This window comes from Chiroxiphia lanceolata, chromosome 14, assembly GCF_009829145.1.
Source record: "Chiroxiphia lanceolata isolate bChiLan1 chromosome 14, bChiLan1.pri, whole genome shotgun sequence".
NCBI classification, from domain to species: Eukaryota; Metazoa; Chordata; class Aves; order Passeriformes; family Pipridae; genus Chiroxiphia; species Chiroxiphia lanceolata.
In genome coordinates, this window is record NC_045650.1 from 17812368 (window position 1) to 17840361 (window position 27994).

The 27994-nt window shown below is 55.6% G+C and overlaps 1 protein-coding gene across 6 annotated transcripts in view; it reads left to right on the forward strand.

Annotated features, from left to right (window-relative positions):
* The first annotated feature begins 897 nt into the window (after positions 1-897).
* DLG3 (discs large MAGUK scaffold protein 3) overlaps positions 898-27994 on the forward strand; it is a 52314-nt gene continuing 25217 nt past the window's right edge. For 3 of the 6 annotated variants that reach the window (XM_032701830.1, XM_032701832.1, XM_032701833.1), the window contains exons 1-8: positions 898-1538; positions 15434-15487; positions 22833-22883; positions 25927-26051; positions 26520-26689; positions 27055-27191; positions 27508-27652; positions 27786-27945. In XM_032701830.1, the coding sequence (XP_032557721.1) occupies positions 1212-1538; positions 15434-15487; positions 22833-22883; positions 25927-26051; positions 26520-26689; positions 27055-27191; positions 27508-27652; positions 27786-27945 (1169 nt within the window). In that variant the 5' untranslated portion in view covers positions 898-1211. The remainder of the gene's footprint in view (positions 1539-15433; positions 15488-22832; positions 22884-25926; positions 26052-26519; positions 26690-27054; positions 27192-27507; positions 27653-27785; positions 27946-27994) is intronic. The other 3 variants (XM_032701829.1, XM_032701834.1, XM_032701831.1) reach the window with 3 other exon arrangements.

Consider the following 27994-nt stretch of genomic DNA (forward strand, 5'->3'; position numbering starts at 1 on the left):
GTTGCTCTTCTACGTATTTATGTACCTTGCTTTGAATAGTTTTTCACCCACCTCGTGTTTATTACAACTGTTAAGCATTAGGAAGCTGGGTTCAGGTGGTCAGGTGTTGCTTTTTGTAGTGGATTTTTTTCCTCCCCTTCAATTTTTCTGTGTGACTCTCTTCTGAACTTCTTCCAGTCCTGCACTTCTGTGTAAGAGGTGAAGGACTGCCTGAGCTGCACTGGGAGCAGCATCCTTGCCCTGCTGCACCAGCAGGCATTTCTGCTCTGCTTTTACCATCCCCTGATGACAGTATGTGGAAGGTCCAGCAAAGGCCCTCAGTGTTTCTACATCCCCAATACACCTGTGGCTCCAGGGGCAATACCAGCATCCCCAGGGTGCTGGTAACATTCCCAGCAAAGCAGGGTGAGAACTCACATGGAGACACAACGAGAGATGCTGCTACCAGCCTAGCGACCAGTTCAGGACTGGAAAAATGATTTCATACTCCAGTGCAGACCACATCTGAGGCGAACTGAACCCCTTTTGGGTGTCAACCACCAAGCTGGCAGGGCTGCCAGGCTGCAGGAAGAACGGCGAGGGCTGCCCGGTGCGGCGGGGACGGGCTGCGGGGCAGGCGCAAGGTGATGCCCGAGGCAGCGCAGCGGAGCATCTCTGTCCGTCCTGGATGGCGCGGGGGCGGCGCGGGGACTGCCCGGTGCGCGGGGCGAGCGCGGGGAGCGGCTCCCCCGCCGGGGCGGGGCGCGGAGGTTCCGCCCGCGCGGATTGGCCGTTGCGGGGGCGGGGGGGCGAGGGATGCTCCGCGCCGCCGCAGGTGCCGCGCTCCCGCACCGAGCCGAGCCGGGCCGGGCCGGGCCGAGCCGGACCGCGCTGAGCCGCCCGATGCAGCGCAGCGGGTCGGAGCTGCTGCCCCGCGGCTGAGCGGCGTTGCGGACGATGCCGCGGCGCGACCCCGCGGAGATCGCCGCGCTGTAACACCATCCCCCTCCCTTCCTCCTCCTCCTCCTCCTCCTCCTCCTCCTCCTCCTCCTTCTCCTCCCGCGGGGCCGGGGGCGCCGAGCGGGCGAAGAGGCGGCAGGCGCGCCTTGCGCGGGGCGGGGGCCGCTGCCGCCCCCTGAGCATCCCTCCCTCCCTCCCTACCTCCCTCCGCCCCTCCGCGCCGCCTCCCTCCCTCCCTCCCTCCCAGCCGGCTCTATGGTGTGAGGGCAGCGATGCACAAGCACCACCACTGCTGCAAGTGCCCCGAGTGCTACGAGGTAACGCGGATGGCGGCCCTGCGGCGCATGGAGCCCCCCTCGTACGGCGAGTGGCAGCACGAGCAATACGGCTACGGCGGGTACGGCTCGCAGACCCTGCCCGCGCCCGGGGGGGCCGCGCCCGCCGCCCGCGGCAAGGCCAAGCTGGGGCCCCCCGCCCGCGACCCCTCCGCGCTGAAGCCGCCGCCGCCGCCGCCGGGGAAGAGCGCGACCAAGGTGAACGGGAGCGGCCCGGGCTGGTGGCCCGAGTGCACGTGTTCGAGCCGCGACTGGTACGAGCAGGTACGGGCCAGCCCCGGGCAGCGGCTCCCCGGTGAGGGACGGGACGGGGCGAGCGGCTGTCGGGGTAACCCGGGGTCCGTGGCGGGTTCGCGGCAGGGCGCAGCATCATCGCCGGGGCGTCGCGGGCGGATGCTGGCACTGCCGGGGCTGGATGCTGGCACTGCCGGGGCTGGATGCTGGCACTGCCGAGGCTGGGTGCCGGCGTTGTTGCGGTTGACCGTCGTTTCTCGGGCTGGCGTCGGAGTCGGTTGGGTTGGTGTTGCCGCTGCTCGGGCTGGCTGCCGCGGTCCTGCCCGGCATAGGAGCTCAGCGCTGGAGCAGCCTCCCCAGGGTCGAGCTGGGCCAGATGGATCTTGCTTGGCGAAAGGTGGGCGTCGGGCATGATGTATTTTGGACGCCCCACCTGAGGTCCGTGCTGCTTGCGGTGCCGTTGCCTGAAGCCCTGGCAGCATGAAGGGCATCCCGTCATACTGTGTTTAGCAGGCATGGTGCGTGCTGCCCGCTGGGCAGCCTCGTGGGTTCGCAGCGTTGCTTGCCAGCGCTCCCAAACTGTCACCCACTCTCCACTGAGTTGTGGTTTCCTCACTCTGCTGCTACGTCCCTGCTCCCCGAGATTATTACGTAACCCTGCTCTGGTCGCTGGCGTGCTGTGTGCATTCTACCCCATTTCACTGCCTCCATTTCTTCCCACACACATTCGTTTTATTAGTGTTCTCCAGGACCCATTCTCAGGCTATGTCTCTCTTTCTCCCCTAAATGGAGAGACCAGTCTTGTTCTGAACCCACAAGCCAGCTTAGAAAATGGTTGGATCTGTTTGATAAGCATTAAAATGGAGGCTAGACCCTGCCTGAAAAACAATTTACCCTGCTTGAGAGAAAGGCATTTCAGTTTGCTTCTTCTGCCTCTTTCATTCATTATCTTCAAACCTCACATGATTTCTTATTGATCCTTCTAATTATTATTTCAAGATGCTGTAGCAGGCAGACACACGGGAATCAATGGGAATTCTCTCCTCCTCTCTCCTCGGCAAACACAACCCTCTTCTTCCCTTCCTCTGCTTTTTCTTCATTACTGTCTCAGTCTGTAGCTCTGGTTGAAATAATTAGATTAAAAGCTGATAGCTCAGATGATATTTACAGAAGGCACCCAAAAACCCAGCCACCTTCCTATCAGCCTGGTCCTACTTTCTGTCCCTTTCTCTGCCACTCTTTGCATCAAAATCAGCCTCAGCTCTCTCTCGCCTGCTGATTCCTGGCAAGCATTCTTCCATCTTTCCTTCGCTGTCTCTTTCCTTCCCTCCATCCAGAGCAGCAAGCTCGGGGAGCTGGGTAGGAGGAGAGAATTGAAGCAGGTTTGCTCTCTCCTTTCTACTCCTGCTTGCATGAAAGGTCCGGCCCAGGATTCCTGGTAAGGTGATTGCAAGCAGTGTGAGAAGGAAGTGATGCCAGCTGCATTGCTGCCGTGGCAGCCTGGGCAGGGGAGCCTTTCATGTTTTAGCAATGGTGGAAGAGAAATCATTGTCTCTTTGTGGTGCTGCCGTGGAGCTTGGGCTGCTCGGGAAGTCCGCGTTGGGATTCTCTGCTCTGCCTTAGCCTTTCTGAACACGAAAAAAAAAAAAATTAAAAAAAAATCAAAAGCTCCTCACAGTATCACAAGCAACAGAGGATGCCAGTGTTTGAGGCTATGTGAGCATAGCAGGGTCTGCATGTAGAATATGACGTGTGAGGTATGTGCAGTGCCTGTATCAGAGCAGGCAGCGTTGCTCCCTGGTGTGGAGCAAATGTATGCAGTGAGTAAAGCTTTGCAGCAAATACCTCAGCAACACTGTGCTTCTGATCCAAGGGTGCAAAGTGCCTGAGCCATGAGGAATCCATGTTCTTCCCAGTCCAGTGGTGGGCAGAGGGACAAAAGGTGGTGACACAGAAACATCTAGGCATGTCTTGTGCCCAGGCAAGTGGGTTTGTCTCTGGGAGGCCGGGAGATGTTGATCTCTGGGTTGATTTGGCTGGATGTTGCGGATGCAAAGCGATCTCTCCACAGGCAGCCTCTGTGTCCAGGAGAACCTCAGCTAGAGGCAGGGCTGCCATTTTTCAGGGCTGCCCCTTTAAATGAGCTCCCTGTCCCTGGAAGCACTTCCAGCAGCCAAGGTGGGAAGGGGTGCACGGGCCAGGAGGCTTTCCCGGGAAAGAGGGATCTGTTCACCTCCTGAGGAGCTTCCCCACCAGTCATTTAAGCCTTTTTTTCTCCCCTTTCTTCACACGATCAGAGGAGAGGCGCATGCTGGTGCTCCAACATAGAAGCGTGCTCTCAGTTGCATATGGTGGTGTATGTTCTCTGGCATCATGGCACACTCACAAACCCTCTGTCAGCTCCACGGCACATAAGATGAGCCCACACGTGCTGCCCAACACACGGCGTGGTCACAACGTCAACCTGCACCTCCTCCCACTTCCAGTGCCCCTTCTGTTCTCTCCTCCTGCCTCTCCCCTTCTCTAGGACACAAATTAGCTTGCTTAGGCAATGCCAGTAACTGAGAACACCTAATCCCCACCAGAGGGAGGGGGCAAATCTCTGAGCTCTATGTTTCTCATTTTTTTTGCTTTGCTTTTCTTCTCCCCTCTGAGATCTCTTCCATTTCTTCTCCCTTATCTATCCATGTTCCTTGTTCATTAGTTCCCAGTCCCTGCACTTGATGTCATTGCTGTCCTCCATTGCTTCCATCACCATCCCTCTCGTTGGCCCTGTGCCCTCCTTGTCCCCCCTTGCTTGCTGGTGGGGGACTCAATTCCTCCCCTGCCAGACTAGGGTGACAGGAGGACTCCTGGCTTTGGGGGAGGAATGGCAGCATGATCCAGGGAAGCATCCCTGATGCACAGCACTAGAGGAGCAGACTGCTCAAACCACTCCTCTCACACAGCAAACACCCACAGCCTCTCAGGAGAGGGGTGCTCAGCTGCCTGGCCATGCCCAAGCCCCTTCTCTGGCACTGCTCTGTCTGCTGAGGGCCTGGAAGTGACCAATGCTTTTCCCTTCCTCGGGGAATGTCCAGCTCTATGTCTTAGTTCACTCCAAGGTCCCTGGTGCCGGACATAGTGACCAGAATGAGGCCCCCCATGAGAATCCCAAGGGTCTCACCAATGTATTCACATGCATTTGGGGTGTCTGGGGAAGGGGCCAAGGGCAGTGCAGTTCCCTGGCATGTGGCTGGGAAGTGCCCTCTGCCCCCAGGGCTGCCCCAGGTTTGCTGGCTCTTCTTGGTCAGAAATGTAAAGTCCTGCTGCCCCCTCTCTCTGTGGTTCCTTTCTCTCTCTTGGGGGGTCAGGAGGATGCAGAGGGGAGTTAGAGCAGCATTACAATAACTCCCTTACCACCTCCAAGTGCCCAGAGCATGCCAGGCTTGTGTGGCCCACACCCCTGGCAGAGGCACTCCAGGGCCAGGCAGGTGGAGGAGTGGGACAGGTCTTCCCTGTCTGTCTTTGGCAGCGAGTATTTCACTGATGTTCACTGGTGGGTTTCGATGCACAAATATTGCTTGTTACGTTCCTCCCATGCCCTGGGAGATTACCTGCACTAGGTGGGCACAGGGCAGCACATCTTGGCAGGAGTGCCAGCCCTCCCTGAGCCCTTGGGTGCTGTTGGATTTGGGTGCCGTCTCTTGGGACCTGGGTGGCAGAGGGGAAAGAGCCTTGGAGAAGCCATGGGGGTTCAGACTGGGATTCTGAGTGACGAACAGGTATGGCTGGAAGGAAGGAGGGAGAGCACCAAGAGGGCAGGTGGGAAGCCAAATGCAGGTTGTTTTGTGGGAAATGGCTGAAGCCCCAGATGTTCCCTGGGGAGGTGCGAGGGAGGGTGAGAGGAACAGGGTGCTGGGGACACGGAGGCAGTGGAGGTGGTGAGGTTGGCAGGGTGATGTTGCTATGGCTACTCCCGTGCTATTCATAGAAGAAATTAGCTAAATCTTTGCACTGAAACGTGGAGGAGGAGAGAGGAGGAAGGCGTTCTCCGTGTTTGGAGGGAAGGAGAGAAGCCAAAACAGGAAGGGGGTGAAGTTTTCCTTCTTTGCTCTGTGCCTGCACCGTGGAGGGGCATTTCAGGGGAGCACCGCTGCCTGAGCTGCCCTGCACTGGCAGGACACGGGAGGATGCAGGAGAAGAAGAGCTGTCCCACGGGAAAGCCACCCCGCAGAGCTTCCACACAGAGCCCCGCATGGCAGGAGGAGTTCTGTATCGTGCCAGGAGCACAGGAGACATCCTTTTAATTAAAGACAGCCAATCTGTGAAAGGTATTTTTGGCAACCTAAATGTAGATGCAACTGTAGTGAAACTTGCCCTTCGTCTGGCTCCGTTGCTGAACACAGTGCTCGTCTGATCCCAACCCCATCCACCTCCTCAGCCTCTGCTCTGTGGTCACTGGTGGTCCCCCTGTCCTCCTTCCACCTCCAGAATCTCTTCTAGCACATCCTCCCGCCAGCCGGAGTCCCAGAGAGTCTTCCCTCTCCGACACTCCTCATCACACTCCACTCCCTCGTGACAGTTTGATTCCCCTTCTGAAGACCTGTTTGTCACCTCCTCACTGACGATGTGTAAATCTGCGTGTCTGTTCCTAATATATCCCCCTCCATCTGATTTCACCTCTCAGCTTGTTTCTTGGGCATCTCCATCTGGTGATCCTGCCGTCATCACCCAGTTGAGTTGCTATAACCAGGTACTGAGCTGCTCTCCTTCCCCCAAACCCAGCCTTGCGCCCACCCTCGGCCCCTTGCCCCACGGACCTGGGAAGCAGCTGATGTTTGTGATGGACTCGATGTTTCTGTCCTGCCCCTCAGCTGGAATCAAGGCCTGGATAATTCTTTATAAGGTCATTCCCCCTTCCCTGTGCCTTTCCTGGGGAAACTTATGCTTTAACACACAGATGATGAGTGAGCCAGTTCCCCTCACCCATCCTGGAGCATCCCATGTCCTGCTGCCGCCCTGGACTGAGCTGAGGAAGGTCAGATGTTCTCAGTGCTCCTTCACAAAACATATCGAGTTCATTTAGGAGTGGACAGCTGAGGACATTTGTCTCCTTAGTTTATTTATTCACCTGTAAGATTTTTCCACCTTTCTTTGAGCATGTGAATCCCTTGGACAGGGGCTGTGCACTTGTTCTTGTTGACTATCCCGTTAATACAGCGAGGGATAACACTGGAATTAGAGAAGTGAGTTGAAGGACTGCGCTTTGCTCCTCTCCAGCTGGGTTACCAACTGCTGCCCGCCAGCCAGCCCAGATGCACAGACCACAGCCCTAGGGCTGCACCCTGCTGCTGGTTTTGGGGTGTTGAGCTGCTGGAGGGACCCCCAGAACATCAAAGGGAGAGGTGTTGGGGCTGGTGTTTGAACTGGCTGTAGTAGAGATGTAGCTGCTGCTGCTGCAAAGGCAGCATCTGAAGTCACATAGGTGGGAGATACCCCATCAATGCAACATGTGGAAGAAGAGGAAGGTACTTGCCAAAAATGGGAGGATGTGGCCCTGCCACACTGCTGGAGAAGGAGGAGGAGGAAAAGGTGGGGAGTAGATTGGTGAGGCATCCAGGGCCGAGCACGGGCGGGTTTCAGCAGGGATGTGTGCGACGTGGAGGAAGTTCTCCTCATGAAGAACCTGGGGGTGTCTGGAAGGCCTTCAGCTTCCACCATAGTAGCATCTGCTGTCATCGCTGCTGGAGGGATGTCCTGTGCCCCCATGGCTACACTTTCTACCTGGCTCTTCCACTATGATTTTGGGCATTACACGACTGGGACCTGCCTGAGTCCAGTCCTGGCCAGTGGCAGGGATTGAACTGGGATCTGCTGGCCATCCTCAGGGTGTACTCCAGGGTGGAGGGTCCTATGGGGGGCTGTATGAGAGGGAAACCCAGGAGATGGCCATAACAGAGGTCCAGTCCGAGTACCCTGGGTATGGAGGAGGGTGAGAGGTGGAAGTGAAGCAAAAGCTGCCACTGTCCCTGGAGGGTTGCCGTTTTCGGGTAAGCCCCTCAGCACATCGTGTGCTATTATGGGAGGAGAGAAGCTTCCGCTCCTTCCATAGCTGTGAATGCTCATTTAGAGGGAGGAAGTCATTAAGACTAATCAGGCCGTAATCAGGGCTGTGGCTGTGTGCCGGGCACCCGCTGCGCACAGCTCCGTGCAGGATGCTCTCCAAGGGGACCCTGGTCTCTGGATCCCAGGGGACAACAGGTCCTGCACTGGTCTGTGCTGGGGCACGAGGAACCTCCATGTGGTTGGGGTGTGGGGGGCTCTGCCTGCCGCCCCAAACCCCGGGTGATGGCAGGAGGGACAGCACGCCTGTGGCCCAGCACTGCAGTTGTGATTCAGGAATGGGTGTAGCCCTTGCTGTGAGGTTGTGCCAGCGCTGTGGGTGCAGTGGGCTGTGTTAATGCTCACAGCTGGTTTTAGCACATGCAAAGATGGGATGATGTAGGGAGCCCTCAAGGGCCCTCGTTGCAAATCCAGCAATATGCTATGAGCGTGTATCAGGGACTTGGAGATGAAAACTTTTAATACAGCGTTTAACAAGTTTAGAATACCTGAATCTGAAATGAACTTCACAGTTTAGTCTGCAGAGCTCACTTGGATGGGGCTTGCTGAAGAACTGCTCAGAGGGTGTAATTATTTTTGGGAATATGTGGTGCTTCAGAGCACACCAGACCAGGCCCTAGATACCTTCTTGTCACCTTTGTATTAACTGGAATTTAGATTGAAGCTCTGCTAGTGGATCTTGGTTTGTTTTTTCCCACAGAAGCATGTTTCTTAATACTTGTTAACTAGGTGTGTGCTGGAACTTACTGAAGAGAACAGGATATTTGAATTCCAGGAACCAAAGAAATCTTTATATAATCACTGTCCCTTATTCACTCTTTTTTCCCCCTATACATATATATTTTGCTGAGAGGAAGATAAAAGCATTTGGCTCTTTCAGAGAATAACAACTCTTCCTGTGAAAAAAGGAATCAAGTCAATTTTACTTGGTACCGCCAGGTCAGAGGGAAGCTACTGAAGCCCAGCACCTCTGCAAATTGGGTCACTTATTTTAGAGGGCTGAGCCTGGAACAGGATGTCTAACTTTCAAGTATGAACACACTGGCCTTAATGGTTTCTAAATGGAAACTGAGACTCCACAGAGCTTCTGTTTGGGAAGCTTTCTTCCTTCCCTGCTGAGTGAAGGCTTTTTCCAGTCCCTATTTAAGCTTACTCTTTTTTTTAAAAAAAAAAAAAAAGGCACTAAAACAAAGATTAAACCCTCAGTAGCTGCTTGTGTTCACATTACACTTTGGGCATTTCAGTGGCTTTGCCAAAGATCCTTGTGACCAGGGACCTTTCAAGTCCCCCATTCCCGGTTTCCGGATGGCTGGGATGCTTTGAGCCCATGCCAAGGTGCAGCCATGGGGCAGGGGTTCTGCTGCCACAGCCCCAGAGCTTGCTCGTGCCACCAAAAATGTCCCAGCTCAGATGTCTCCCAGAGGCAGCCTGGAGAGGAGGGCTGATCTTGCTTGCAGGCCCATGCTGGCTGGGAGCCGAGCACAGGGGCATGGGCAGCAGCCGGTGCCTCGGTAGACGGGAGTGACACAGAGGGTTCTGGGCACCCACAAGCTCCACAGTCAGCCCCATCATCATTTCTTACATGGCTGATGCCACATTTTGAGCTGTGCAGAAGGAGGGCAGGGCCAGGCTCAGCTTGTTGCTCCCCTTTGTGCAGGCACACTGTCAGGTCATGTGTGCTTGCCCCTGCCCAAGCCATGTCAGCCAGCAAATTGCTCTTGCTGGGGGTGAGAAAAAGTGCAGAGAGACTTACTTTATCCAGCCCAGTTAAAGCGAAGGGAGACTCATCTCTGGCCAAGAAATTCTTCAGCCTCCAGAAGTTTCTAGTTTTCTTTTGCTCCCTTTCCCTGTCCCAGCTTCCGGGAACCCTGAGGGGTCAGCTCTCCTTCAGGGCTCTGCAGCCCCCTGAATCTCCTAAGCACCCTCAGCTCTGGCCACCATGTAAAGCCCAGGAAAGCAAAGAGAGATGAGCACAGGGATGTGTGAGAATGGGACCAGCCCTGGCAGCAGTGTGGTACCTCTCCTCTTGAGAAGGGAAGGGATAGAAAGGTCAAAGCACAGATTTGGTATCAATATGTAGGAAAAGCCCTACATCTCAGGGGCCAACTGGAAGCCAGGCTTCAGTCTGGGAAGGGATGTGCCATGCATCAGTTTTTGACAGAAGGTCTGCGAGGTGACTTCCCTGGGCACAGCCAGGTGAAAGCCAAGGGGGTCTTTGAGGGTCCAAGAGCAGCCTGGAGAGATGGTGCCAGCACCTCTCTACTCCATGCACCTGCCCTCTGGCAGGAGCAGAGCTGGGACTCATCCCCTCCCTTGCCTCAGGCACAGGGAGCCTCAGGGTGGGTTTCTGTCCAGCATTGACCTCAGACATACCCACAGGCTGCTCAGGTGCATTGGGAGCTCTGTGTGGGGCTCTGGGTTGGTGCAGGAGGTGACCCCAGCATTGGGAAAACCAGCGTGTGTGCGAAGGGCAGGGAAGGCTGGCACGAAGCAGATGAGCGTGTCAATGCTCATCAGGGTGAGCGGCACCGAGCAGGAGCTCCCTGTGTGTGCTGTGCTGGCAGGACCTGAGCTTGTTCCTGTGAAATTAATTCATTATCTTGGTGCAAACCTGCTCTCCACAGCAGCAGGAGCCTGTTGGTGCCCAGGCATCCTGCAGCCGACCCTGCTGCTGCAGCAGCATCACACCACTCCTTGGCATCCCAGAGCTGGTACCTGCACGTTCACAGCTAGCACCCAGCACGGTGGGGTCCTGAGACACAGCAGCTGCTTCCAGAGCTGTAAATACACAGCTTTCTCTGTGGTTTAACACTCTTAAAAAAGAAATCGAAGCAGATGGAGCTGTAGTACAAGCAGCTCAGTGTCCACCCTGATTAGATACTTCTGTTGGGCATCTCCCCACTTGTGGCCTTTGCCCCTGAGAGCTTTTAAAAGGATGTAAAGACTGAATTTCACTTATCTCCAGAGCCATTTCCTTCTGAGTGCTACTGTTATACCTCAGACAGTATGAAACAAAGCGCATTAAAAGACAGATTGACTTTTCAGTTTGATCCAATCTGGGGAATTTGCAGAAATAAAGGAGTTAAGTTAGTACTTTGCTTCTCATGCACTAGCCCAGTGTAACAGTCACTCTGTCCTGCACATTCCTTCCTACATAACACCTTGGGCACACCAGCCTCCAGCAGAGACCAGCTCTGTGTGTTAGGCATGGTATTTGTCAGCTGTGGTGGCTCCTGTTTGAGTCCTGTTGCTGGTTAAGGTGGAAATGGGTTTATATGTGGGCACAATCCAGTTGTTGTTGGCCTGGGACATCTGTAGCACATGTATTTTGCCTGGAGGAGACACGTAATTCCTGACCTCTGTGGGCTGGCCCCCCATACTGGCTCTGTGGAGGATGTGAAGCTGTGGCAAAGCTTTGGAATTTCAGTTCTGGAGAGATTATCTTGAAATTTCGGTTCAGAGTCTCGCTGCTCAGCTCCTGTGTGCCAGCTCTGAGAGCAGTCCCTGGGGAAATGCCACAGGGCAGGACTCAGTCCTCAGCAGCAGCCCAATGGACCTCCTCCATTTGCATGTAATTGCAGCTTTCCTTTGGCTTGAAAGTTTTCGAAAATCGTCATGTTTTGCAATTCCTACCTTTGTCCCAGCAGACAGCAGCAACAGAAACAGAGGTGAAGGGTGATACCTGTTGACATTTGGGGCTTGGCTGACCCCAGGTGACTGTGCTAGTGTCCCTAAGCTGCCAAGACCAGTCACCCATTGGAAATACAGCCCACAGGGCAGCAGCCCCTCTCAGATGACTACCCAGAGGGGATAACTAAAGGTGTTTCTGAAAGGCTGCAGTGGTATTGCTCAAGCCTGTGGGGCGGGAGACATCCCTTCTGCCCTGCATGCAGACCCACAGCCTCCTCCTGGCTTTAACCATGGAGGCAGCTGCCCCAAACAGGCTCAAGGCTCTCCCAGGGCCTCTGCAGGGAGCCAGCCCCTTGCTGGGGACTGCATGGAGCAGGTTGCTGCTCCCTCCATCAGCACCTGGGCTCTGACTGCCACCAGGACTGTTGTGTAGAGCTCGGTGAATGCAAGGCTCTGCTTCTGTCAGCGCCTGTGAGACCAGAAAGCTCTTGAATCCTGACCTTCAAACTTCATCCCCCTTCACCCCTGTTCCCCTTGACTCCTGTTGCTGCCCAGATTTTCCCAACAGCTGTCCTCTGCCTCGCTGGCTTTGTGCCTAGATCAATCTCTCTGCCCTGCATGTGCATCTGTGCAGTGACCCCACTCATTCCCCAAGGTCCTCGAGTTCCCGCAGCCTCCATCCCCTGAGACCCAGGATCTGTGCAGCCCCTTGTGCCTCTGTCTGATGGAGGGAGTTCTGGGCACCTCCAGCTCCGCTGGTTTTGGTGATCCTGCTGCCATGGAGTGAGCACTGCAGGGTTTGGACCTCTTCTCTTTCCATTTGTAAACCCCCCAGGCACAAAGAGGGCTTGGTAAATAACAGTGTGATGAAGGGGTTTAGATGGAAGAGATCTGACAGCCCCCACTGAACGTGATCTGAACGCACAGCCCTGTTCCCTCTCCTCGCTGCATGCAGCAGCCCCCTGCTCCTTAGGGCATAAATTACTTACCATTCCCTATAGAACTGAGGGCATGGTTAATTCACCAGCACGTTCCTGCTGCCCAGCAAAAAATTATGAGGCTCTCTCTCCTCCCCTGGCTAGCAGAGCTGCTCGGTACATCTGCCTGCCTGGTGGAGGGAGGCAGAAGCTTTCTATTGTCAGGTCCTCTGCTTATTTCTTAGCCTTAGGTCTTGTCTGACTCTTCAGTGGAACTGACAAGGTGCAAATGTTGGAATGTTTGCAAGTGGAAGTCAGAACTAATGTCCGAACACCTTTCTTGTAGTAGCTGGAATAGCCGACCACAGGAGGCAAATGGAGATTTCCTGGTCTGAGCTCTTCCTGACCACGTGTGACTTTGTTTTAGAGCAGCCACTCACATTCGGTATCTCCTGGGTCCCATCTGGAGCCTGAGTGGGAAATTATGCTCCTAGCAGTATTTTGAGATGTAAAAAATCACTAGTGTGGAATGGCTGCGAAGGATGCTCAGTGCGCAGGGAGCAGGCTAAACAAAATATGTCCTCAGGGCTCACCACTGTGTGAGCGAGGCAATGTGATGTGTGATTTTTGGGCTATTATTAATTCAACAAAGAGAGCAGTGGGGCTCAGTGGAGGACTTGGGCTGGACCTGCAAAAGCCTCTGTAACAATATGATACACAGCACTTCTCCCTGGGAGGCATCCAAAGCCTCATTTGTGGAGCTGAATTCTTGTTATAAATCATGGGGCACGTGACAGGCTACATTCATTTAGGCTACCTCTTCTGCATCCTTCCTGGAAGCTCATCTAATAAGAGCTGGCCTCTGGATGCTCGAACCCTGATGTGCCACCGTTTGTTAATTGCTGGCAGTAGAAGAGCTGCTTTTTGCCTTAAAATGTGGAATCCCTTCCTAGAATTGCACTTGGGACTAATAAAAGCCTGTGCCAGGTTTAATATATTCCATCTCACAAATTATCTGGATTAAATACAAGGGCTGTATACTGCCAGAGAGGGGATATTCCCAGTTTAACATTGCTTCTGGGCCTTGGAGATCCCAAGACACTGAACCTGAAAATTGTGATTCTCTTATGTGTGGAGGAGAGGTTTGGCAGTAGTGCTTGGAAGTGGTCATGTTTGGCTGAGTTAGAGATTTAATTGCCATAAAAACTATGATTTTGTAACCAATAGTTACAGCTGCAGGAAAGATCAGAAAGCATCTGAATAAATCAAATTAACTACCTCCTGCTCCATCTGTATAAGAGCAGAACCTTTCAGGGCAGGATTTAAAACACAGTCTGGTTGACCCTTAACTCTCCCACCTACGGATTGAGGAGAGTGAATAGTCTAGAAATATGATCAACTAAAACAGGAGATAGAAGGGACTGCTGTGCTGGGTAATGTGAGGAGGCTGGTCTCAGTCAGGGATGGGGATGGGTAAATGCAGAGGAGGGCAATAAGGAGGTAGCCAGCTCCTGTGAAAATATCCCGGACTCACAGAGGCCTTTGGGCTGTGCAGTCCAACACCCCCGTTAATGGGCAGACAGTGGGTCCTGTTAATTGCTGCACTAGCCCACACCTTGACTCGCTGGCTTCTGACTCTGATGTTCCTGATGCCCTAAGGCAGACGGTTCACTTCACCTCCCCTTGTAGCTCGTATCTCTTTGCGTGTCTCACTCTGGCTGTTGTTCTCCTCACGAGCCTTGGGATGATGTGGCGAGTCCCGACTCACGCCTGAGCTTCCAGATTTCCCACCACTCTCCGTTGCGTGCCGGCGAGGAACGTCAGCTTTGGGAGATTTTGAGTTTCTCGCTTTTGGCTGCTCCTCCCTCACGCTCCCTGTCAAGAGACAAACGCCTCCCCAGCTGCCTCGCCTCTCGCTCCTGGGCAGGGGCTGCGGCTCCGCGGAGCCCCGCGCCTTCAGCAGCCGGCGGCGCTGGACAGCTCCGGCGGGCGGGACCCCGCGGGCGGCGAGCGGGACCCGGCCGCCCCCTCCAGCCGCCCCCCTCCCTCCGGCCCACCAGCCTGGCCCTACAATCGCCCCCCCGTCCCGTCCCTCTGGTCACTCCTGTCCCTCCTCCGGCTGCCCTCGTCCCTGATCTCCGGCCGTTCTGTCTCTCCTTCAGCCCTCCATCCGAACCCTCCAGTCACCTCCCTCCTCCAGCCACCGGGGCTCTCCAGCCGCGCCCTCCTCCGTGCCGTCCCGTCTCGTCCCTCCGGCCACCCTTGGTCCTCCTCCGGCCGCCCCCGTCCCGGATCTCGGCCGTCCCGTCCTGTCCCTCCGGCCACTTTGGCCATCTCGTCCCGTCCCTCCTCCGGCCACCATGTCCCCGATCTCCGGCCGTCCTCTCCAGTCCCTCCTCTGGCCGCCCCCGTCCCTGATCTCCGGCCATCCCATCCCCTCCCGTCCCGTCCCTCCTCCGGCCACCACGTCCCCGATCTCCGGCCGTCCTCTCCTGTCCCTCCTCTGACTGCCCCCATCCCTCCGGCCGCCGGCGCTGCAGCTTCCCCAGTCCCCTTTCTCCCGGGAGACCCTCCCTGCCGCCCTGCCCTCTCCTACCCGAGCTGCCCTCTGTGAGCGTTTGTTCTGCGATGTGCAGTGAGCCGAGGGGCAGAGGGCAGCCCAGGAGGAGGGGTCTGGAGAGAAGTTCATAGGGAGCCCTACAAGAGAGGGGGATGTGTGTGGTGCTGTGGGGGATGAGCTGAGGCTGCCAAGCAGAGGTTTTCCCCAGGACTGAGGAGGATGAAGGACCAAATGCTGTCACCTCTCCCAGGACAATGGTGTCCCTGTGCTTTGAAGTGGGCAGCAGCTGTTGGAAGGTGCTTGAAGGTCTGACCTGCTGGCAATATATCCCTCTCTCAGAAGGACTATTTTCCCTACTCCTCCTGCTTCCTATGCCCTTGGTAGTGTGAATTTCAAGTAAATTTTGGTTCTGGTGGGATTCTGGCACAAGGCTGGGAGAGTTTCCAGTCTCCACTGTCTCCCTCCCAGCAGCCAAGGCCATGGGGTCTTTGGGACACACCAGGCCTGAGGAGGGGACCAATGCCCAGAGCCGTGCTATGACCCTGCTCCTGCCCCAGGGCTCCCAGGCACCTAAGGAGGGCTGAGGAGAGCCCTTCCTCTCTGCTACCTGGCCTGGATTGCCTGTGCTGGCATGGCCAGGGGAGAGGCAGAGCACCACGAAGGGCTGGGTTCATCGCTCAGCTTGGTGACATCCCACTTTTGTCTCCTCACAGGCCAACCCCGCTCCCATTATCGTGAACACAGACTCGCTGGAACAAGGGCTCTCTGTAAGTCTCCCGGTTTCGTTTTGCTTCCTTTGATCAAGTGGTTCATTTTCCCTGCTCAGCAATGCAGGAAAGACTTTTCCAGCCCAAGGAGGCCTTGGTGAGGCGGCAGAGGAGCCTGATACCTGCACCACATCCTCACAGCAGATCCCACCCCCAAACCTCGCTGGGTGACACTGTGCAGAACCAGGGCTGGCAGCAAGCGATGCTGGAGGCTCCAAGAACACTGGGGGTACAAGGCAGAAGGCCTTGGCAGAGGAACTGCTGGGCTGGGTGCATTCAGGGTTAATCATACAGTCATTTCCTCCACCTTCCATGCAGGTTGGCTGGGAGGCTCTGCTGGGGCATCCCTTACCTTCCTGCACTGCCTCAGCCTCCTTCGGCAGCTCCAGCCCCTCAGGAGGGGCACAGGGCTCTCTGGGTGCTTTCTGGCATCGCACTCACCAGTCCTCAGGGCAGCAACACCCATCAGATGCTGCTCCTCTCCCAGTGAAGGCTGCCAGCAGCTAGGCAGTGCTTGGTGCCTGTGTTTGCAGCCACAGTGCATTTGGCACTCTTGGCATAGTGTAAAGATAATCTTTCTCAGTTTGTTGCAGGGTTTGCACACTGTTGCATCCCTTCCCAGAACATTTGGAAATCATTCATGCTGGGGGGATGGAGGAAGGAGGGTGGCCAGGAGGGTGGCCAGCAGGGGTTTCTGGCCAGCAGCACTGGCTCCACACTTGTGGGGTGCTCCCCTTTTCATTTGCCCAAAGGGAGCCCAGTTAACAGCTTTCACAGGGCTGGGTGCTTTGCATCTGGTTTTCTTCTGGTACCTGAAACTTCAGCTGCCTTCCACGTTAGTGAAGAGGCACCAGGACTCAGAGCTGGGGTGGGTTTGTCTTTGGAGTCATGGTAGAGAGCTGCAGGTGACTTCTGGGGATTGAATCTTCCTTGTAGAGAACTGCAGATCTCAGCCCACAGCCTGTGATGGGGTCAGCACACATTAGAACTGTGCTGGGCTGGTTGGGCAGGGCTACAGAAAGGAAGGGAGGCCTGGCTGAGACCTCTACAACCCTGGCTGTGTGGTTTAATTATGCCTGAATTGAAGCCACCAGGCACTGGGAAGGAAGGCAATGGTGCATCTCTCAGCATGGAGGCCCTGGGTCCCACAGCCTTGTATGAATATGGCAGAAGAGATTTGTTGTCCCCAAGTACCAGTCCCTCCTCCTCCTTGCCTGTGTGCCCAAGGGCAGTGACAGGTGAGCCCAAGGGCCGAGGACAGGCTCTGTCACCCCAGGCAGGTTCCCAAGCCCTGCAGAAGCCAGCAGCAGGGTGCCCACCTGTGGGGCAGCAGACACCTCCTTCCACAGTAGTGGACTCCGCTTTCCTGCCCTCCTGGCTTCCTCCCTCTACTCCAGCTCATTAACTTCATATCCTTCCCTCTCCCTCCACCTCCATATCCCTGTCCATGCCTTCTTCCTGCTGCAGCTCTTTCTTGCTGTGCTGGATGGGAGCTCCCTTCCTGCAGCCCCTGGGGTGGGTTTGGCCGTGTTTCAGGGGGTGCTCTGCAGCCCTGACAGGCACCAGCATCACCCTGGGGATGGCAGTCACTGATCCCATCCATCCAGCCTCAGCAGCACATGCCAGGAGGGACTGTCCTGCAGGGGCCAAAAGGCCAGCAGATTGTGGCTGTCATTTTCTGGGCAGAGTGGGGACCACCAGCTCCATACCCAGCTGTGTGTCTGGGGTGCCTGGAGGAGCCTGTGCCCAGGGCAGGGGAGACACCTCACTTTGATTCCTTTCAGTCTCCAGCCTGGAAACCCTCTTGCCTCCTACTTCATGTTATACCAGGAGAGAAACAAGCCCTGCTCCATCTTTTCCTTCTCTGGAGTGCTGGATTCCTCAGGCTCCAGAGAAAACACCCCCTCAAAACCTCAGCAGTTTACAAGGTCAGCAAAGGTGCCACACCAGGAGCTTGCTGCAAAATCCAAAATGCCAAATCAGTGAGCGTGTTTTTTCACAAACCCAAAAGCTGAAGCCTGTTGGTACAGGGTGTATTTGGAAGGGTTAAAGTCACATCTTCCAGTCTTTAATTACTTAACTATTCAATGCTTTCTGTAATGATAAACAGATGGATGTAGTCTAGTTCCTTCCTGTTCTAGCTCCATTGATTACATTGGACTAGCTGCTGGGCTGGATTTGGCCTCGACTGTTTATCAAGAAGTCTGTTCTGCATTTCAATGTCCCTGTCCACCCACTTCCATCCCCAAGAGCACCAGCAGCACCGTAGCACTGGAGTGGCTGGGGCTCAGCTCTGTTGCCTGTGGCTTGTACAAAACCCAGCACCCCCACAGTGTAAAAACACAAATAAACCATTATAAAATGCCTGCAGTATTAAAAGCATCCTTTGAAGGATAAGGATGGGTGCCTGGGGAGATCACCCACGCCAGCCCCAAGGTCACTGCTCACAGTTTCCACCCTGTATTTTGGCCAGCAGGTCCATAGCAGGGAGATGGAGAATCGGAAACAGAGTTCCTATGGCAAATGGGGTCTCTGCATTTCAGAGCAGCCTGTCTAAAGCTGAAACAACTTCTTGCTTCCAGGCAGTCCCAAAGTGAGCAGAGAAGGTCACTCCAAAGCCCTTGAGGAGTTGATGGTTTCAGAGTCTGGGTCCTTGGAGCCAAGCAATGAGGTGCCATCACCTCCTCAGTTTCTAAAAAACAGGTGTGAGGAAGCAAAGTGCTTCCCAGGCCTGATCCCAGCCCATGAGCACCACAGGAGCCCAAGGCTCTGCCACCAATTAACACAGAGGCAGCCTTCTTGCGCGGGGAGTCAGCAGTGCTGACTCTGCTGTTGGGGTCCCCAGTCATGGTCTCTGCAGAGTGGGAGACAGCAGAGATGGCCATTAAGCAGGGCAAACTTGCTTGTAAGCCTGAAAAAAAACAGAAAAAAATCAAAACTAAACTGCCACCCTCATGCTTTGGTCCCAAGTGCTGGCAGTGGCACATCCCACTGCCAGTTCCTGCAGACAGTGTGGCTGCACAGTCCTCCCAGCTGTTGATGGGGCTGCCACACTGCAAACCCCTTCCCTCTGCCCAGGCTCAGCAGGTTGGTCCTCATGGCCTTCTGGCAAAAGACTGACCAGAAGTAGGGCATTTATATACTTTGTGCACAAGGCCAACACCGTGGGCAGTGCACACCAGGGGTTGAAGCCAGGGGTTAGCTGGAAGCAAGTCAGTAGGTCTCGGTGCTGCGGCAGGACATGTGGATGCAGGGAGGTGAAGGGAGGGAGCTCTTGACCTATTTTCCCTGGGCCCCCTGCCATGTGCAGGCAGGGAGAGCTCTCCCTCGCCAGCAGTGTCAGTGCCCGCACCAGCAGGGACATGCCCATTGCTCCTGCTGCTCCCCTTTCCTCTTTCTGGAGCGGGCGTGGGGCACTGCCTGGTGCCCTCCACCCCCAGGTCTGCCTGGCACCACCAAGGGCTGGCTCTCCAGCCTTTGGACCCTCTTCATTATGTTGATACACATCTACTCCAGCAGCAGGTCCCACTGCCCATCCCCATTGCATCCTAATCACAGGATATGGGTTAGATCCTGCTCTGAAAGGGGCTGTGGGCAGTGTCACCCTTCCTGCAGGTTATTTTCTCCTGCAGCCTGGTGGGCTGTTCGGGTTGCATTTGAGGAACCCCATCTTAGTCTTCTGAATTTGGCCTTCTTTTTTATTCAAAAAACAAGTGAACACCACCACTCCACCCCCCCCAAAAAAAAAAAAAAGCCAAGAGAAAAGAACCAGAAAACCCACCCCCAAATCCTGACTCTCTAGCAAATTGCAGAGCGTGTTCCACGTGCGCTGTTGCGGTGTTGGCCGGCGGAGCCTGCAGACAGCTTGCAGTAGCTCTGGAAGGTGTGTGCTCTTCTGTTTATCAAATGAGTGTTAACTCTGCAGCCTTCTGTTGATGATCTAAATGCCGTCATCGGTAACTATTTCCCTGCTGCTCAAAACATGACGGGGAAGTGAAGGTCAGCAAAGGCGCCTCTTCCTGAGCCCTCAGGTGGGCTTGTTGCATGGGAAGGGCTTGGAAAAAAATACCATTACTCTTTTCCATGAGGAATCAGGTGATTCTTAGGATCAGAATAGACAGGGAACAGCTGGTTACCTGTTCAGCCCCTGACACCCCTGTCAGCTCTGCAGGTGCTACATGAGGAGAGGAGAGCAGGGTGGAGTGTGCTGTCCCTGCCTGTGGGTGATGGAGCCAGGCATCTTCCCACCAAACGCTTAGTCGGCCCCAAACAGGAGCTGGGGAGGAGCACAGGGCACTGGCAAAAGACAGGAGGAACAGCCTGTGGCAGAGCCAGGCCATGGCAGCTCCAGTGGGTGTCGTGGGGAGGTTTTTGCCGTCAGCAAGTGACTGGTATTTGATTTTCCGACACTGGAACGTTTGCTTTGTTGGCTCGTTCCCTTGGTTACGTGGTATATATTAAGTTCTTCATTTGGCTTCCTTATACAATTAACTGACATTGCGTTGCGTGGATTTTGGAAACACAATCAGAGCTGAAACTTCGTGGTCAGGCCTGGCTGACCCCAGCGTGCCTGGCCAGAGCAGGCTGCTCCCAGCAGACACCACTTCGAGCGAGCGCCAACACTGCTGGCTGTCAGGGAGCAGTGCAAAACACTGCTCAGCATTGGCAGCCCTGAGGTTTGGGGACTGGGGATGCCCCCGGCCCCCCTGCCTGGCAGCGGGGTGCCTGACAGGGTTGAGTGCTGGGGTGTCTGTGCACCCCGGGCGCCTGCCAGCTCGCGCGCTGCTGGCTCTCGCCACGACTCACAGATTGTCAGAGTTTTCTGCAGATCCCCATCCTGTAGGGATGTGTACACTGTTCCTCCGAGGCCGTGGGTGTGCATATGGCTGGCTGTGTGGCAACTGTGTTGAATGCCAAAGCAGAGAGGACAATGTGTGTAGTAGCAAAGGGTGCCAGGAATCTGAGTCGCTGGAAAGCTGGAGAGAGGCGACGGCGCGCCCCACGCACCGGGATACCAACTGCAGGGATGAGCTGAGCCCGAGGGCTGCGCTGAGAGAGGCTGTGAGGGCGGCACGGGCCAGTGAGCCGGCTGCACTTAGGATTAGTCAGTATGGCAGGATGAGAGGAGGGAAAGGCAACTCATGCAGGAGGGAGAACCTGTGGCGAGGGAGGCGATGCCCCTCTACCCTCAGGAGCACAGCCCAGGGCAGCACTGTGGCAGAAGGTGGCACTGGCCATGTGTCCCTGTCCCTCTGAGGCTGTCAGGGATCCTGCTCTGGTTTAATCCCACCACTTCCAATGCTTTTCTGCCTCGGGATCCTTCTTTAAGAGGACCAAAGCCTTTCCCAATGTGCTGGGAGGATCTGAGCATTCTGTTGTTGGGGCATCTGAATGTCCCAGCTCTGAACTCTGCCCTGAAATCTTCCCATGGCTGAGAGGCACCAGGCACAGAGCACATTCAAGAAGGGACAATGCTCTCAGCCTGTGTTCCCTGGACCCTCCATCCCATCTCTCTGCTCTGGGCTCTCCCCAGCCTCATCCTTGAAGTGCAGTACCCACAACAGGGTGTGGGATTTCTTTGCCCTCCCAGGATAGGGGATGAGGGTGAGCGTGTCACAGGTGGCACAGCCTCATCCCAGATCCTGGCCTGCAGAACTGCTCCTCCACCTGGACCCCTGACTATTGCCAGCTAGAAAAACTCCTGCCTGCTGAGTCTGGGGTACCATCGCCTCTGCCTGGTCAATCAGAACTGACTGTGCCCTGTCACCTGTTCCCCAGAGTGACTCAAATTATCAGAGTGAGTTCAGTCCCCTCCAAAAAAGCTGAGTCAGCAGCGTGCCCTGGCAGCCAAAAAGCACCATGTCCTGGGGTGCTTCAGGCCCAGCATCACCGGCCTGGTGAGGGAGGGGATTGTCCTGCTCTGCTCTGCACTGGGACAGCCTCACCTCGAGTGCTGGGGGCAGTTTTGGGCACCACAATGTAAGAAGGATATAAAGCTATTAGAGGGCATCCAGAGGAGTGCTACAAAGATGGTGAAGGGTCTAGAGGGGAAGCCATATGAGGAAAGGATGAGGTCACCTGGCTTGTTCAGCCAGAGGAGGAGACTAAGGACAGACCTCATCGGGACCTGTGGGTTCCTCACGAGGGGAAGCCGAGGGGCAGCACTGATCTCTGCTCTCTGCTGACCAGTGACAGGACCCAAGCCTGAGGCTGCGTCAGAGGAGGTTTAGGTTGGATCTCAGGAAAAGGTTCTTCCCCTAGAGGGTGGTCAGGCACTGAACAGGCTCCCCAGGGCAGTGGTCACAGTCCCAACATGACCAGAGCTCAAGAAGCATTTGGACAACACTCTCAGGCCCATGGTGGGATTCTTGGGGTTGTTCTGTGCAGGGCCAGGAGTTGGATTCGATGACCCTTGTGGTTCCCTTCCAACTCAGGATATTCTATGAAAACTGTTGCTGTTGAGTGTAACAGCTCTGGATGCTCCAATAGCCAATTGCTTTGCAAATCGTGTTAAATTTTGGACGTTAGCAGCTGTTTATGGTCTGATCCTGATGACGTGGAGTGAACCTGCTGCCTCGTTTTCCTGTGTATGGCTGGTTATGAGAAAAATGGATTTTTTTTTTGACTGTACATTTACCATTTTAGAGCCTACAGTTGCATCCCTTTTGTTTGTATCCGTTATGTTTCCGAGAGCTCTGCTTTAACACTCTGAGTATGGGAGATCAGTATGGGGATCAGTATGGTGTACAGCACTGAGACAGGCTACACCATTTTTGTATATAAGGGCAGCACGATGTTTTCACCTCTCGCTGTGCCCCACTCTCACACCTTGTTTCCTTTGCACCCAACTAATTTCATAGAATGAATTATTCCGAATTTTCCGTTAATACAATCACGCTACTAAAAGATTTTAAAAATATAAGCTGCTAAAGGTGTTTATTATGTTATTATGTACAGACATTTTTTTTCTTTTAAATGGACCGACCCCCTCTCTTCCTTTCCTCCAGCAGTGAATTCCTGAGGTTAATTATATGCTGCGTAACAAAGGTGTTATTTCCTTTTGTGCCTTCAGTTGAGTTCCTTTTCACAGCTGAAGAAATGAGCTGGGAGAATAAAGGCTTTGCACTGAAGTGCATTAAAGTCAGTGGGCTTTGGCTCATACCCAGGAAGAAAAGTAGCACATGGTTTAATTCCAGGGCAGGCTCAAGCAGTTGCATTTAAGGTTTTTTCAGCGGTGATGGTGCAGCTTTTTGGTTGGATTCTTCATATTCAGCTGTCAGAGGGGAAAAAATGAATTCCCCAAGGACCAGCACATAGTCGTAACACGCTGTCTCCCTCTCTCCAGATGAATGGCAGTGATGGGATGTTCAAATATGAGGAGATCGTCTTGGAAAGGGTAAGTACTCTTTACTCACCCGCCAGCAGTCTTTGCTGCCTCTTCCCACTCACCCACCCACCAGCACAGCCAGCCCCCCAGGCATCCCTGCACCAGCTGATGGGGAGGGGTTGGTCGCTGCTCCCTGCTCTCTCTGGAGGTTTTTGCAGGTGTCGCACTTGCTTTGCCTACCTGGCCCTGCAGCAGGGGAGAGGTGGGCTTGCTGCTCCCCTCTCCCCCTGCAGACCCCTCCAGAAGGCAGGGAGGAGGGCTTCTCCCTTGCCTCCCTCTCTCACACCCCCACCCACACAAACAATCAGTGCAGTGGGGGAGGCTCTTTGTCATTGCCTTTGCCACAAAACGGAGGTGCAGGGAGCTCTGCTTGTGCTGGCACTCAGGTAGGTGCACCCCACAGCTGGGCAGAGGGGACAGATGCCACCCCGCCACCAGACTGCCCAATGCTCTGGGGTACACAGCCTAAGCTGCAAGAACGGGTTTTTTAGTAAAACAAGCCACAATGGGAGAAGTTTCTGCTGAAGCCTTTTCTTTGTTGGCAACACAGAGGTGATGGCATCCGCTGCTGAACTCAGCTCCCCCCACATATGGGGTTTATCCAGGGGCAAGCCAACACCACAGAGGGCAGGGAGGGCTTTCCCTTGGTGCCCAGGAAGTGAGTGGGATGGAGGGATGGAGAGGGAGTGGGAAAAGCAGGCCCAAGGTTTACTCCAAGAGACGGGCACAGCCCTGCTGACGGGATGGCTGGGGTGGGAGGCTGCCCACGGAGCTCCACGGCACACCTTGCCTCCTCCTCAGAGCCGTGCCAGCCTCGCCGCGTGGCCAGCATTGCAGGGGGAGACGCATCGCTCATTATTCTGTTCCTCTCTGCCTTTAGTCATCTCCCTCCTTCCCTTGGCTCTGCATCACGGAGGTGGGTGGACGGAAGGTTATCTGGGGCTGCCGCCTCACCCACCGCTTCCCCGGCATGCCTGACGAAACCAGCCCAGGGGATCCTTCCTTTTTGGGCTAAGCAATTCTTGCTTCAGGACCAAGGTAGAGGCAAAAGCCTCATTTTCAGGGATTCTTCAGAGCATCCTCTGTCCCCAGGGCTGAGGGAACATGGGGAGAGCTGGCAGGACCACACAGAGAGGCCCCCATTGATGCCCCACACTCATTGATGCCCTCGTTTTAAAGCCCCGGGCAGCAATTCCCTCTCCAACAGCATGAGAAAATTTCAGTGATTAGCAGCCAGGGTCAGCATGGACCATACTCAGGTCCTTTCCCTTCAGCTTGTCCCCAGTGGGATCTAACAACCCTTTATTAATGCAAGAGAAGCACCCTGGTGCCTGCAGGTGATGCTGTCCCCTTGCTGGGAAGTTTGGCTTCCAGAGTTGACCTCAGTGTACCCCAAAATTGCTGGTCTGTGACTGTTATTAATCCTTATCTTTGTTGTAAATACAAGGGTAAATGCAGCAGCATTTTGGGGGCAATAATTGAGGAAACACCATCTGCACAGGGACATGGCTTTGGGTTTACCCACCATACATGTGTCCTCAGCAGGAACTACCCCTGTGTCTGCATCAACCCTGATGCCAGCTAAGAAATCCCTTGAACTGCATTTTGAGGTTTATCAAAATAAAAATGAACACCTCCCAGATGATTTCCAGGTGTTGTAGCTAACAAAGGACAGGCACAACAAATGAGATCATTTTGCAGTCTCACCTGCCTTGCTGTGTCCAGGCTGGGTCTCCGTGACAATAGGGAGCTTTTTTGAGTTGCACACAGGGTAACCAGAATCCATTTTAGAGAAAAGAGAGCAGCCCCAGACCCTTTACTGTTGAGTGCCTCCTTGTCACATGCCAGCCAAATTCCAGCTGGCGGGAAAGTATCCAGGAGCGTTGCACAGTGAGAGGCATTGGTGGCTCCTGGTGCCATGTCATGAGTGTCATATTGTGAGAGCAGAGACTTCTGCATCACTGCAGGAGCTGATGCTGGGACCAGATTGCTGGGGAGAAGTGCAAGCCCCAGCTGGCTGTTGGTGCTAAGTGATCCCAGGGAGCCTGAGCTCCTGTGTGGCCCTCCTGGCCACAGCTCCCCTGGAAGGGCAGAGCACCCCATCGTCTAACACCAAGCACTGAGGCTGTGGGCAGCCAGGGGCGTGCTTGACCTGAGCCCACTTGTGTATGAGAAGCAGGCATGATAGTATGTGACTAAGTGTCAGCTCTTACGCATGAGAAAACAAGACTAGGAGCCATCTGATTTTCAAGGCAGAGGAAAAAAAGCAGGAATTGTCCACTTGCATCAAGCATGGATCTGGAAGCAACGCCTGTGAGTGTGTCACTAATGAGGATCCTGCAAGTGGGAGAGGCGGCAAAGGGCCACAGCCACTCAGTCCTGAGATGTTGCGGGAATGGGTTGGAGATGAGCTGTGGCCTCTGCATTCCCTCCAGGCATACTTCAGCAGGAGAAGCTCAAGTGATGCTCCAAGCATGTGTGTGAGGAAGAGGAGGCGTAGCTGGAGACCCCACTCCATCCTGATAGCCACCTCCACCCAATCCTGCAAATTTTGGCACCAGCATCAGTGGTCCCCCAGCTTGGCTCTGTGCCAGGGCTACATCCCAGGGGTGTAGGGAGGCAGGGGTGGGATGCTGGTGACTGGCACAATCCCCGCTGGTCTGTACGGCTGCGGCGTCGGTGTCTCCTCCTGGGGAGCAGCCAGCGAGGGGAGGTTTTCTCCGCCAAGGACCACCTCCTCTTCCCCCAGCTCCCCGCCTGCCTCAGAGTCTCTCCGTGGAGACGCGGTGGTGAGGGAGGTCCTCGGCGGCTCCCACTCTCCCACTCCATCTGTTCAGCGCTCCACGCTGCGCCGAGCGCTCGGCTGATGAACGCTGGCCTCTCCTCCAGCCGCGCATCCCTCTGCCCCCTGGGCCAGCCACCCTGGGGTGGGACAGATGCTCTCGGGGCTCCCACGCCCCAGACAGTCCCGCAGCTGAGGGGAACCATTCCGGGAGGGCCGGCAGCGAGTGGTTGCCCATGGGGGCAAGACACGGCGTTTGATTTCCCACAGGGTAACTCCGGGCTCGGCTTCAGCATAGCGGGAGGAATCGACAACCCCCATGTTCCGGATGACCCGGGTATCTTCATCACCAAGATCATCCCCGGGGGAGCGGCAGCCATGGATGGCCGTCTAGGGTGAGTACATGGCTGGGGGAGCAGCTCCATCTGGGTGTCACCCAGGATCTCAGCCCAGACCCTCTAGTCCCCTTCCTTGCCATGGGCCCTGGCCCCCCCATCTCTTCCCCACAGCTAGATCCTCCCAGTACAGGGATGCTCCTCGGTCCTGGCCACCAGCCTCCTGTCTGTAGCCACCCCTCCTCCCCTCCCTGTGTGAGGTTCCTGCTCCCATCCTTCCAGCCACAGCCCAGGGCAGGATCCAGTCTTTCTTCTCATATCCCACCTCCACCAGGGTTGCACCATGAGGACCAGCCCCACTGGCTCCTGCTTTGGGAGGGACCATGCTCTCACCCCAGCAGGGCAGGATCTGGCCAGCTTGAGCAGCTTTCCTTTGTGTATCTGGAGGAGGGTGGCAGATGTAACCAGAGGAGGGTGGTACAGCCTGGTGGTTCCCCAGGAGAGCTCAGGGCCACGCTGTGCCCACAGGGTGAACGACTGCGTGCTGCGGGTGAATGACGTGGACGTCTCCGAGGTTGTGCACAGCAAAGCTGTGGAGGCCCTGAAGGAAGCGGGCCCCGTGGTGCGGCTCGTGGTGCGGCGCCGGCAGCCCCCGCCAGAGACCATCATGGAGGTTAACCTGATGAAGGGCCCCAAAGGTGAGCCCCTCACTCTGCTCGCTTGACTGGGGTGCCTCCCAGGAGGGTATGGGGTGACCCCTCGGTGTGAGATGCCAGGAGATGCGGGGCAGCATCGTGGGGCATGTGGGATGCAAGGTGGCACTGCCGCAGTGCAGGATGCTGTGGGGTGGCCCAGCAAGGTGGGATGCTGTGGGGCACAGGGTATGGGAAAGACCCACAGTGCAGTGAGTGGTGGCTGGGCTGGCTCCAGGCAGCTGCAGGGTGGCCCATTGCCTGCTGGGTTTGGGACAGGGTGAGAATTCCAGTGAGGCAGAGGGGCCGTGTGCCAGCCTGGGATTCTGTCCATCTGTGTGTCCCTCACCTACCTTCTAACTCCTCCTCAGGCCTGGGGTTCAGCATTGCAGGGGGCATTGGGAACCAGCACATCCCTGGCGACAACAGCATCTACATCACCAAGATCATCGAGGGAGGTGCTGCCCAAAAGGATGGGCGCCTGCAGATCGGGGACCGGCTGCTTGCGGTAAGCCCTGTGGCCACAGCCAGCCGTGAGGTGAAGCTGGGCAGGCTCCACCATGCTGCAGTGCTGATCCTGAGCTCCAACACCCCTCCTGTCAGCAGCCTCATGTCCCTTCCTTGGGGTCCCCGCTGGGATGGTGCAGTGGGAGAGGCAGGAGCAATACTGGCTGCAGGCAGGAGGGCCAAACCCAAGGAGATGGGACCCTGCCTTTGGAGATACTGCAGCACCTACCCTACGGAAAACTGCTCCCCTCCCGCAGGACTGCATTGGTCCCTGCCCTCCCACTCATCCATCTCACCCAGCCCTTTCCCTCTGGCAGGTGAATAACACAAACCTGCAGGACGTGCGGCACGAGGAGGCAGTGGCTGCCCTGAAGAACACCTCTGACATGGTGTACCTGAAAGTGGCCAAGCCCGGCAACATCCACCTCAACGACATGTACGCGCCCCCCGACTACGCCAGCAGTACGTACGCACTGGGCTGGGCACAGGGGCTGGGGGGCACGGAGTGTGCCGGGGGGCAAGAAATGCTGGGCTGGTCTGCATGTCCTCGTTGTATGTGGATTTCTGCTCCTGATGACCTTCTCCTCCCCTGCAGCCTTCTCAGCCTTGGCTGACAACCACATAAGCCATAACTCCAGTCTGGGCTACCTGGGCAGCGTTGAGAGCAAGCCTGCCTATCCCATCCCCACCCAGGTGACTCCGTCCCGATACTCACCTATTCCTCGGCACATGATTGGAGACGATGACTTCACTAGGTGAGTACTAGGCATGAGCATCCCCTAATCCCTGATGCTTCTCCTTTTC